We start from the raw sequence: 11,835 nt of genomic DNA on the forward strand, positions 1-11,835 counted from the left end.
ATATATATATATATTTATATTTATTTATAGATGGAATATATTACATCTGACTGGCCCGCCTGCCTGCCGCGTGGAGATGGGACTCTTAACTTAACACACGTGGTGGCCGCAGCACCGGACTAGATCTGTTGACAGAAGTCCACCGGAGAGAGAAAGACCCCCAGCCCCCCCCTGCCCCCCCCCCCCCCGCCATGACTGTCGGTTCTCACGCCAATCATTTCAAAGAACTTTAACGTAAAAAACCCCGGATGAGACCCGCTTCTTGCTTCCTCTTTCTTTTGTTGTTTTAATCCCCGCGGATCCTTACTGGCGCGAGGCTGGTGGTGTTCTAGAACGGCCCACGCGGAGCGGGCAGGTGCGCAATCTAGACCTCCCCGCGCCGCTGACCCGGACACAGTCTCTCTCTGGAAGAAAACGTCCCGCGAGCTTGTCCCGCGCCGCGAGGCTGTCCCGCGCCGCGCCGCGTGCCGCCGCGGCCGCGCCGCCGCGCGCTCAGAAGGGCAGCGTGTCGAGGAAGAGTTTGTCGATGATGGCGGGCGGCGGCACGAGGTCCTCGAGCTTCAGGTAGAAGATGCGCTGCAGGCCCTGCGTGCACAGCGTGCGCAGCTCGGGCAGCTTGCCCAGCAGCTTGGACAGGTAGTTGGGGCGGTGCAGCCCGCCGCCGTTAAACGTCACCTGGTCCTTCAGGCAGTTGACGATCTTGGTTTGGAGGTCCTCGATCCTCTTGGGCTCCTTGAGCCCGTGTCGCTCTGGGGTCCGAACAACAAGGACACAGGGGAGACGGGTAGAAAACACGTCAGTCAAGCTAGCCGTCTGGCATGGCCTCCCGTGCCGCCAGCCCCCGTCCCCTTGCACAATACACACACACACACATATATATATATATATGCATAAATACACACACACACACACATGTATATACACACACACATATATATATATATGCATAAATACACACACACACACATGTATAGCAGCTGATGTGTGTGTACTGCAGTGTACTAAAATGTTGTCTCCTGTGTGTGTGTCGCTATTCCGCTCCTCGTTAGTCCAGCACTCACATAGCGGTGTTTCCGAAACCGTCATTGGTGTCGTTATAAGTGCTCAACTAAGGAGGAGCGCATATCTATCTATCTATTTATCTATCTATTTATCTATCTATTTATTTATTTTTATTTTTTTAATGTTTATTTTTTCGGAACCATTTCCGGAAACTTTTTTTTAAATTCCCTGTTTTTCTCCCCAATTGTACTTGGCCAATTACCGTCCTCCTCGCCCGCAGACAAGACCAATTGTGTCTATAGAGACGCCCGACCAAGCCGGAAGTAACACGGGGATTCGATCCGCCGACCTCCGTGTTGGTAGGCGGCGGAATAGACCGCTAGGCTACCCGGGCGCCCTCACTTCCGGAAACTTCACACAGGCATCTGATGAGGGCGGACACACCAAACGAGCTTGTACTGAAATGCATTAAAGTCTTATTCCTCTACACATCTATCTATCTATCTATCTATCTATCTATCTATCTATCTATCTATCTATCTATCTATCTATCTATCTATCTATCTATCTATCTATCTATCTATCTATCTGTCTGTCTGTTTGTCTGTTTGTCTAGCTGTCTGTCTGTCTATCTATCTATCTATCTGTCTATCTGTCTGTCTGTCTGTCTGTCTGTCTATCTATCTATCTGTCTGTCTGTCTGTCTGTCTGTCTGTCTATCTATCTATCTATCTATCTATCTATCTATCTATCTATCTATCTGTCTATCTGTCTGTCTGTCTGTCTGTCTGTCTATCTATCTATCTATCTGTCTGTCTGTCTATCTATCTATCTATCTATCTGTCTGTCTGTCTGTCTGTCTGTCTGTCTGTGTGTGTGTGTGTGTGTGTGTGTCTATATATATCTATATATAGACATATATAGCTAGATAGATATTTCTCTAATGTGTGTGTGTTGATGTATATATCTATAGATATATAGATATGTGCGTGTGTGTGTATTGATATATATATATATGTGTGTGTGTGTGTGTTGATGTATGTATATATCTATAGATATATATAGATATATATGTGTGTGTTGATATATATATATATAGATATATATGTGTGTTGATGTATGTATATATCTATAGAGATATATATGTGTGTGTGTTCATATATATTTAGATATATATATGTGTGTGTGTGTTGATGTATATATATGTATATATATATGTGTGTGTGTGTGTCTATGTGTGTATATAGCTATATATAGATATATATATCTATATAGATATTTCTATAACGTGTGTGTGTGTTGATGTATGTATATATCTATAGATGTATATAGAGAGAGATATGTGTGTGTGTGTGTGTGTGTTGATATATATATAGGTGTGTGTGTGTGTGTGTGTGTGCGTGTGTGTGTGTTGATATATATGTAGATATATGTGTGTGTGTGTGTGTGTGTGTGTGTGTGTGTGTGAAGAGCGTGTCGCACCTGTCACCATGGCCAGAGCAGCGATGCAGGAGAAGGCTGAGATGTCTATATTCAAGCTCTGCAGGTTGGAGGAGAACTCCACAATGGCGTCGACCCACTCCCCGAAGCCGCGGACGCACTGCAGCCTGTGCAGCACCACTCCGTTACAAAAGATCAGTTTGCCCTCCACGGGGTTGGACCTGCGGTCAGCAGCACAGGGCCCTTCATTAGCGGGGGGTCCTCCTAATGACGTGCCGTGTGGCTGGTAAAAGTGAGCGGGGCTTGCAGGGGGGTTGGGGAGGGGAGGAGGGGGGGGGTCAGTTTGTGTTACTGTGTGATGACGCAGTGTTGTGTACCTGTAAGCCAGGCGCAGGACGAAAAGCTCCAGGAAGGCGGACTCGAAGAGAAGCTCCTGGTCCGGTTTCTGCAGCTCAGCGAAGCCGGGGATCTTCTCGGCCCAGCCCCGGATGATCTCCATGGAGCCCGTCAGCAGGTCGTAGAACTGCTGGATGTGCTGCACGTCGTCGCCACCCATCTGGTAGTCCGGGTTCGCCTGGAACTGGAATTTCATTTAAACAGAACTTCATCAGCTCCTTCCAAATATACACGCCGTGAAATTGCAGAGGCCCTTCTCCGCGAGAGGGGGGGGGGGTTTGTCCCCCTCCTGACCATTACATTCACGTGGTCTGGTCTGGAGCAGTTTACTCAGCGGGGCGTTAAGGAGCCCGGCACAGCGGGGCGTGCAGCATGCTCCGCCGCACAGGAGGGCCGAGAGGAGGCTCTGCTGCCATGCCATGCCATGCCATGCCACGCCATGCCACTCCACGCCATGCCACTCCACGCCATGCCACGCCATGCCACTCCACGCCATGCCACTCCACGCCATGCCACGCCCTGCCACGCCATGCCATACCATGCCATGCCACGCCATGCCATACCATGCCACGCCATGCCACGCCATGCCATACCATGCCACGCCACACCATGCCATGCCACACCCTGCCACGCCATGCCACTCCACGCCATGCCATGCCACGCCATGCCACTCCACTCCACGCCATGCCATGCCACGCCATGCCACTTCACGCCATGCCACGCCATGCCACGTCATGCCACGCCACGCCATGCCACGCCACGCCACGCCATGCCATGCCCCCCCCACACACACACACACACACGGGGTCTGCCAGCTAAACCGAACCCCTGTCCCCCCTACTTACCCGGGAATAGTCCAAGGCGGACATGGAGGGGTTGGAGTCCACGTGCGCCCGGACCAGCGCGCTTATGAGGCTCACGGGCGGCGAGGGTGGAGACGGCTCCTGCGGGCTTTTGGGTTTGGACGGTAGGCGGCCTCTCCGACCCTTCAGATTAGCCGTCCGGACGACTGTGTGGAGAGAGACAGTACGGTAGACACGCAGCTCCACCCTTCCCTCCACCTGCGCCGCAGCGGCGGGGCTCCACGCGCCACGTCGCGCAGCTACAGGTGGTCCCGACTGACGGATGCTGAGTGCGCGAGACGTACCTTCCTTCACCATCCCGACCACGAGGCACTTCTGGAAGCGGCAGTACTGGCAGCGGTTTCTCCGGCGTTTGTCGACGGGACAGTTTTTGTTGGCTAAACACACGTACTTGGCGTTTTTCTGAACGGTGCGCTGAAAGGGAGGAAAGGAGGGAGGAAGGGAGAGAGAGGAGAGGAGAGCGGAGCGGAGCGTGACGTCAGCAGGGAGGTGCAGGCCCAAATCACACGCAGCATGCACCGCTAACCACGCGCGAAGCAGGCTTGGACTCAGATGCCTTTTCCCCTACATCCATCTATATATATATATACACACACACACTTATTTATTTATTTCTATTTACTTATATTTACTTTTATATTTACATTGATATTTATTTATATTTAGCCAACTTGGCCGCTGATGAGTGAGTGACGCACGAAACAGGCTTGTACTGCTGTGAATTCTATGAATTAAAGTTTTTTTCCATCTATCTTAATTCTTCATATATATATATATATATATATATAAATATAGTATAACGACACCGTTGACGGTTTCGGAAAGAATGCTATATATATAATAGATATATCTATATGATATATAGATCTATCTATCATATCTATATATAGATATATATCATATCAATATAAATATATCACATCTATATATATATGAGATCTATAGATATGATATATATATATGATATATTTATATTGATATGATATATATCAAATCAAATCAATTTTATTTGTATAGCCCAATATCACAAATTACAAATTTGCCTCAGTGGGCTTAACAACACAACATCCTGTCCTTAGACCCTCTCATCGGATAAGGAACAACTCCCTAAAAAACACTATCTATGTATATGAGATATATATCTATATATCATATCTCTCATATATATCATATATATTTAAAGATAGATATGATATACATCTGTATATACATATATCTATATATGATATAATATATACATATCTCTTATATATCATATCTATATATCTATATATTATATATATATCTATATATACACATGATATATATCTATGATATATATATCATATCTCATATATATATATATATAGATATGATATATATCTCTATACATGAGATATATGTCATATCTCATATATATGTATCATATGTAAATATAGACATGTATATAGATATATGAGATATATATATATCATATATAGATATAGATCATATGTGTATATATAGATAGATGGATATATATATATATATGATATATAAGATATATATATATATAGATATATAGATAGGATATACAAGAGATATAGATATATAGATATGATATACAAGAGATATAGATATATAGATATGATATATATGTAGCGTGCCCTGCACGGGGCTGTTCTGTATGCGCGGGACCAGAGCGGATAGACATTCAGCAAATACAGACTCGTGGCCATTCATATTTTAAGCGCCCCTCCGGGACCGGGTCTGTTTAGAGAGGACGGACGCGGTTCCGTCCGGCCGCGCTGTGATACGGGGTGATGGAGGGGTGTCACACGGGCTCGTGGGACTGTTGCCCCGTGCCACCCGACGCGGCGCGGGGACGGTTTTCAGATTCATCGGCGGCCGCGCGTCACGACACGAGCCGCCTCTGACGCACGTGCGGCGTAAACGAGTAACAGGCACGCTCCCCGCGGCGTGTCCCACGCGCGACCGAGACGGCGGCAGCGGGTCGGGTACCGCTCGGTAGGCCCACCTTGAAAAATCCTTTGCAGCCCTCGCAGGTCCGAACCCCGTAGTGCTGGCAGGCGGCGTTGTCCCCACACACCGCGCACAGGCCCTCGTTGGACGGGGATCCGCGGGACGGGGGCGACGGGACCTGGCCGTCCATCAGCTGGTGGCCGTGGCCCAGCTGCAGCGAGTGCGGGAAGGCCAGGCCGGCCTGCTTCCTGATGGCGCCGGGCACCGCGAAGCTCTGGCCGTCCAGGCCGCGGTGCGCCGCGCCCGGGCTGTCGTGGTTCATGGACACGTGCAGCGGGCCGTCGAACCGCATCTGGCAGCTGGACACGGGGGTGCCGGGCGGGGACTGCTTGAAGGAGAACAGGGACAGCCTCGACACCGGGTTCTTGCGCTGGTCTATCATGTGGGAGGTCGCCGCCACATAGTTGTGGTGGAAGCTGTGGAGCGAGCCCGGGTCCTCCCACATGTGGTTGGGCTGGACCTGGAAGTTCGGGGTGCTCGGCGCGTGAGGAGAGGAGGGTTTGAAGTACACGGGCCCGGAGTGGGCCATCATCTCTTCCGACTGGGGCGGCAGGTGGCCCTGCTGATGATAGCTGTGCATTGGCACGTCCTCCACCTTGATGGAGGACTGCTCTCCGGAGTGGGGCATCTGGTAGAGGCAGGGCGGCTTGACGTCGTAGCTGGTGTTGGTGTAGTTGTCCATGAAGGTGCTGAAGCTGGGGAGAGAGGTGGTGGCTGTGATCTCGGTGTTGGTCAAGTCCATGCTAAACTTAACGAACTCGGGGGTCAGGAAGTCGCAGCTGTACTCTCCTGCGGGGTGGTAGGTGTAGCTCTGGGACGCAGGGCTGGCTCCTTGAGGCGATGATCCATACTGAGCCTGGACGCAGGGCATGGCTGCAAACCAAGAGGGCACAGCTCTCAGAATTACAAACAAACCGTCTCCGGCTCACAGCTCTCTACACAGCAATCCGAACACACGCTAGTGGACTACGGCAACACGTTACGTGCACGGCAACACTTTCTCCAACACACGGCAACAACAACGGCAAGTCTTCACAGTGTGTTTATGGACCATCTGCGACCCCCACCTCACTTCTTCTGACAGCTCTTCGGCGACACGTGGAAACGGTGACTGTCGACAGTTGTGCGGGGTCAGGGTTCGAGGAGGCGGCTCGGCTGTGGAATCTTGCCCTGAGAAGACAGACAGATTTGGGGTTTAGTGATTTGCATAAGGAAGCGAGGCGTCAAAGTGTTCATCGGCACGATGTGTTGGGGCAAGTGCGCGCGGAGGGCAATTACACCGACGCGGCGCAATTACGCACGAAATTACGCAAAGCTTCGTAAAAACACCACCCGAACAACCCATCCCACGTTCGTGCTGTTTTAACGTCACGCCTGGCGAATGGTGGCGGCGTCCACAATTAAGCAAACTTGACGGCACGTGTCTGCAAATAGCGGTAGCAATGCCGCGTGATCTAAACAGATGTGCGCGGGACAGCCGCGTGCAGCGCAGACAAGGGTCGGATTAATCCAGCCGGACTGGCACAGATCCGGACCAGGCGCACCCAACTAAAGAAAGAAGAAGAAAACAACTCAGACAGACGCCGCACACCACCTCGGCGGACAGACAGGTCAACACAAGCCCGCCTTACCTCTCTCACATCAGAACCGTGGGTTTGAATCCATGCAGCAGGCGTGCACACAGTAACCATCAGTCGCTGTCAAACAAGAAGAAGAAGAAGAAGAGGAAGAAGAGGAAGCTCCAGATCACGAGGGTGGCTACCCAGAGACGAGGCGAGATGCGGGGTTCCGGGCACCGCGCGCGGCACAGGCATCGACTAGCCAGTCTGGCCAATGTGGCTTTGTTTATGTGAGCTCCGGATACCACGGCCCACGTGTTTCTCACTCACACGTCATCCGCGTAGCCGCTGACTCGCACCAATCCGCTGCGCAACACGCTGCAGCCCCACTTTCTAGTTTCTGCAGAGTGTGCTCCCGGTGCCGGACCTCAGCGCTGCTTGGGCCACCATAGAGCAATTAGACGACATATGACGTTAATTAGAAAATAAAAAAATAAAAAGCAAGAGAGACACACCAGAGACAACACGGTGCGTCTCTAATCGATACGTATCAGTGGCAGCTCATGTTCACCGGGGTTATTATGCCTGAAGAGGTGGTCTGCACAAGCAGGTGGTCAGGTAACCCAACATGCAGAGCATCATAGCCACGCTATAATGCAGAGCTTCATAGCCACGCTATAATGCTCTGCTGAAGAACGTGACGTGGGCCTTTTTTGTTCTTATCTACTGCAGTATGAGCCCTTTTTATTTTGCTCTATTGCAGTATGAGCCCTTTTTATTTTGCTCTACTGCACTATGAGCCCTTTTTATTTTGCTCTATTGCAGTATGAGCTCTTTTTATTTTGCTCTACTGCAGTATGAGCTCTTTTTATTTTGCTCTATTGCAGTATGAGCCCTTTTTATTTTGCTCTATTGCAGTATGAGCTCTTTTTATTTTGCTCTACTGCAGTATGAGCCCTTTTTATTTTGCTCTATTGCAGTATGAGCTCTTTTTATTTTGCTCTACTGCAGTATGAGCTCTTTTTATTTTGCTCTATTGCAGTATGAGCTCTTTTTATTTTGCTCTACTGCAGTATGAGCCCTTTTTATTTTGCTCTACTGCAGTATGAGCCCTTTTTATTTTGCTCTACTGCAGTATGAGCCCTTTTTATTTTGCTCTATTGCAGTATGAGCCCTTTTTATTTTGCTCTATTGCAGTATGAGCCCTTTTTATTTTGCTCTACTGCAGTATGAGCCCTTTTTATTTTGCTCTACTGCAGTATGAGCCCTTTTTATTTTGCTCTATTGCAGTATGAGCTCTTTTTATTTTGCTCTACTGCAGTATGAGCTCTTTTTATTTTGCTCTATTGCAGTATGAGCCCTTTTTATTTTGCTCTATTGCAGTATGAGCTCTTTTTATTTTGCTCTATTGCAGTATGAGCTCTTTTTATTTTGCTCTATTGCAGTATGAGCCCTTTTTATTTTGCTCTACTGCATTATGAGCCCTTTTTGTTTTGCTCTATTGCAGTATGAGCCCTTTTTATTTTGCTCTGCTGCAGTATGAGCCCTTTTTATTTTGCTCTATTGCAGTATGAGCCCTTTTTATTTTGCTCTATTGCAGTATGAGCCCTTTTTATTTTGCTCTATTGCAGTATGAGCCCTTTTTATTTTGCTCTATTGCAGTATGAGCTCTTTTTATTTTGCTCTACTGCAGTATGAGCTCTTTTTATTTTGCTCTATTGCAGTATGAGCCCTTTTTATTTTGCTCTATTGCAGTATGAGCTCTTTTTATTTTGCTCTATTGCAGTATGAGCTCTTTTTATTTTGCTCTATTGCAGTATGAGCCCTTTTTATTTTGCTCTACTGCATTATGAGCCCTTTTTGTTTTGCTCTATTGCAGTATGAGCCCTTTTTATTTTGCTCTGCTGCAGTATGAGCCCTTTTTATTTTGCTCTATTGCAGTATGAGCCCTTTTTATTTTGCTCTATTGCAGTATGAGCTCTTTTTATTTTGCTCTACTGCAGTATGAGCTCTTTTTATTTTGCTCTATTGCAGTATGAGCCCTTTTTATTTTGCTCTATTGCAGTATGAGCTCTTTTTATTTTGCTCTATTGCAGTATGAGCTCTTTTTATTTTGCTCTATTGCAGTATGAGCCCTTTTTATTTTGCTCTACTGCATTATGAGCCCTTTTTGTTTTGCTCTATTGCAGTATGAGCCCTTTTTATTTTGCTCTATTGCAGTATGAGCCCTTTTTATTTTGCTCTATTGCAGTATGAGCCCTTTTTATTTTGCTCTATTGCAGTATGAGCCCTTTTTATTTTGCTCTATTGCATTATGAGCCCTTTTTATTTTGCTCTATTGCAGTATGAGCCCTTTTTATTTTGCTCTATTGCAGTATGAGCTCTTTTTATTTTGCTCTATTGCATTATGAGCCCTTTTTATTTTGCTCTATTGCAGTATGAGCTCTTTTTATTTTGCTCTATTGCAGTATGAGCCCTTTTTATTTTGCTCTATTGCAGTATGAGCTCTTTTTATTTTGCTCTACTGCAGTATGAGCCCTTTTTATTTTGCTCTACTGCAGTATGAGCTCTTTTTATTTTGCTCTATTGCAGTATGAGCCCTTTTTATTTTGCTCTACTGCAGTATGAGCCCTTTTTATTTTGCTCTATTGCAGTATGAGCCCTTTTTATTTTGCTCTACTGCATTATGAGCCCTTTTTGTTTTGCTCTATTGCAGTATGAGCCCTTTTTATTTTGCTCTGCTGCAGTATGAGCTCTTTTTATTTTGCTCTATTGCAGTATGAGCTCTTTTTATTTTGCTCTATTGCAGTATGAGCCCTTTTTATTTTGCTCTATTGCAGTAGGAGCCCTTTTTATTTTGCTCTACTGCACTATGAGCCCTTTTTATTTTGCTCTATTGCAGTATGAGCTCTTTTTATTTTGCTCTATTGCAGTATGAGCCCTTTTTATTTTGCTCTATTGCAGTATGAGCTCTTTTTATTTTGCTCTATTGCAGTATGAGCTCTTTTTATTTTGCTCTATTGCAGTATGAGCTCTTTTTATTTTGCTCTATTGCAGTATGAGCTCTTTTTATTTTGCTCTACTGCACTATGAGCCCTTTTTATTTTGCTCTATTGCAGTATGAGCTCTTTTTATTTTGCTCTATTGCAGTATGAGCTCTTTTTATTTTGCTCTATTGCAGTATGAGCTCTTTTTATTTTGCTCTGCTGCAGTATGAGCTCTTTTTATTTTGCTCTATTGCAGTATGAGCTCTTTTTATTTTGCTCTACTGCAGTATGAGCTCTTTTTATTTTGCTCTGCTGCAGTATGAGCTCTTTTTATTTTGCTCTGCTGCAGTATGAGCTCTTTTTATTTTGCTCTATTGCAGTATGAGCTCTTTTTATTTTGCTCTATTGCAGTATGAGCCCTTTTTATTTTGCTCTATTGCAGTATGAGCCCTTTTTATTTTGCTCTATTGCAGTATGAGCCCTTTTTATTTTGCTCTATTGCATTATGAGCCCTTTTTATTTTGCTCTATTGCAGTATGAGCCCTTTTTATTTTGCTCTATTGCAGTATGAGCCCTTTTTATTTTGCTCTATTGCAGTATGAGCCCTTTTTATTTTGCTCTATTGCATTATGAGCCCTTTTTATTTTGCTCTATTGCAGTATGAGCTCTTTTTATTTTGCTCTACTGCAGTATGAGCCCTTTTTATTTTGCTCTACTGCAGTATGAGCCCTTTTTATTGTTATTTCTGCACAACGGGAAACAGGCGGTTCTTGTCTTCACGTGCGGGAGTCTGTGCATGTTGGACCTGTTACGTTATTCAGCCCTAATGAAGCGTGGGTCAATATTATTCTTCGCTATCTTATGACAGGAATGTTGTATTTCAATTGTGCTCCAAATTTAGACCTCAAGTAGTAGCATGGAGGGGGCGTGGGGCCTACCTATTCATAGAGCTGGGATGCAGCGCATGTGAACCTGGGCGGAGGAAGGGGGGGGGTCATCAGGCCCACAGCAGCCACTTGTGGTGGGTGAGCCGATTTGGTCCCCGGAGAGGGAAAAGCGAGCAGAATGGAGAGTGACGCAGAAGACGCGCACTTTGACGCAGTCGCCAGACCCGTCTGAGAATAGCGTCTCTGGCTCTATTGTTCTGCAGGGACGGAGTTACGGAAGACTCGCTGAGCACGGCACAGTCCTGGACCCGCACACTGCGGCGGAGTGGGGCTGAGCACGGCACAGTCCTGGACCCGCACAGTGCGGCGGAGTAGGGCTGAGCACGGCACAGTCCTGGACCCGCACAGTGCGGCCGAGCACGGCACAGTCCTGGACCCGCACACTGCGGCTGAGCACGGCACAGTCCTGGACCCGCACAGTGCGGCGGAGTGGGGCCGAACTTACTGCATGTGCATGCGGGCCTGGCGCAGCAAATCCACTCTGAGAGCAGGCAGACGGTGCAGACGGTGCAGAAGGTGCAGAAGGTGGGTGAACTGAGAAAACGCTTAGGGGAGACGTGAGCTGGGCCCACTTACCCTCCCCCCTCCTCCCCCATTGTACATGCCAATGAAAACGGTGTCACATTAAAAATGTTACACG

General features: G+C 47.1%; 1 protein-coding gene across 1 annotated transcript; it reads right to left on the bottom strand.

Annotated features, from left to right (window-relative positions):
- Positions 1-203: 203 nt before the first annotated feature.
- Positions 204-7,524, bottom strand: nr4a2a (nuclear receptor subfamily 4, group A, member 2a). The gene is made up of 8 exons (XM_056289409.1): positions 7,334-7,524; positions 6,775-6,872; positions 5,698-6,575; positions 3,986-4,115; positions 3,684-3,847; positions 2,820-3,022; positions 2,485-2,663; positions 204-749 (listed from the first exon to the last, which is right to left on the bottom strand). Exons 3-8 carry the CDS (start codon positions 6,571-6,573, stop codon positions 493-495), a joined length of 1,809 nt encoding a protein of 602 aa, XP_056145384.1. The 5' UTR covers positions 6,574-6,575; positions 6,775-6,872; positions 7,334-7,524; the 3' UTR covers positions 204-492.
- Between the last annotated feature and the right edge of the window lie 4,311 nt (positions 7,525-11,835).

This window comes from Lampris incognitus, chromosome 11 (genome assembly GCF_029633865.1).
Source record: "Lampris incognitus isolate fLamInc1 chromosome 11, fLamInc1.hap2, whole genome shotgun sequence".
Classification (NCBI taxonomy): Eukaryota; Metazoa; Chordata; class Actinopteri; order Lampriformes; family Lampridae; genus Lampris; species Lampris incognitus.

Excerpts from the sequence above, each read along its gene's own strand:
- nr4a2a (XM_056289409.1), bottom strand. The coding sequence starts at position 6,573 with ATGCCCTGCGTCCAGGCTCAGTATGGATCATCGCCTCAAGGAGCCAGC. Across the intron at positions 3,023-3,683 it reads CCGCCTTGGACTATTCCCGG|TTCCAGGCGAACCCGGACTA; the intron begins GTAAGTAGGGGG and ends ATGAAATTCCAG. Across the intron at positions 750-2,484 it reads TGCTCTGGCCATGGTGACAG|AGCGACACGGGCTCAAGGAG; the intron begins GTGCGACACGCT and ends TTCGGACCCCAG.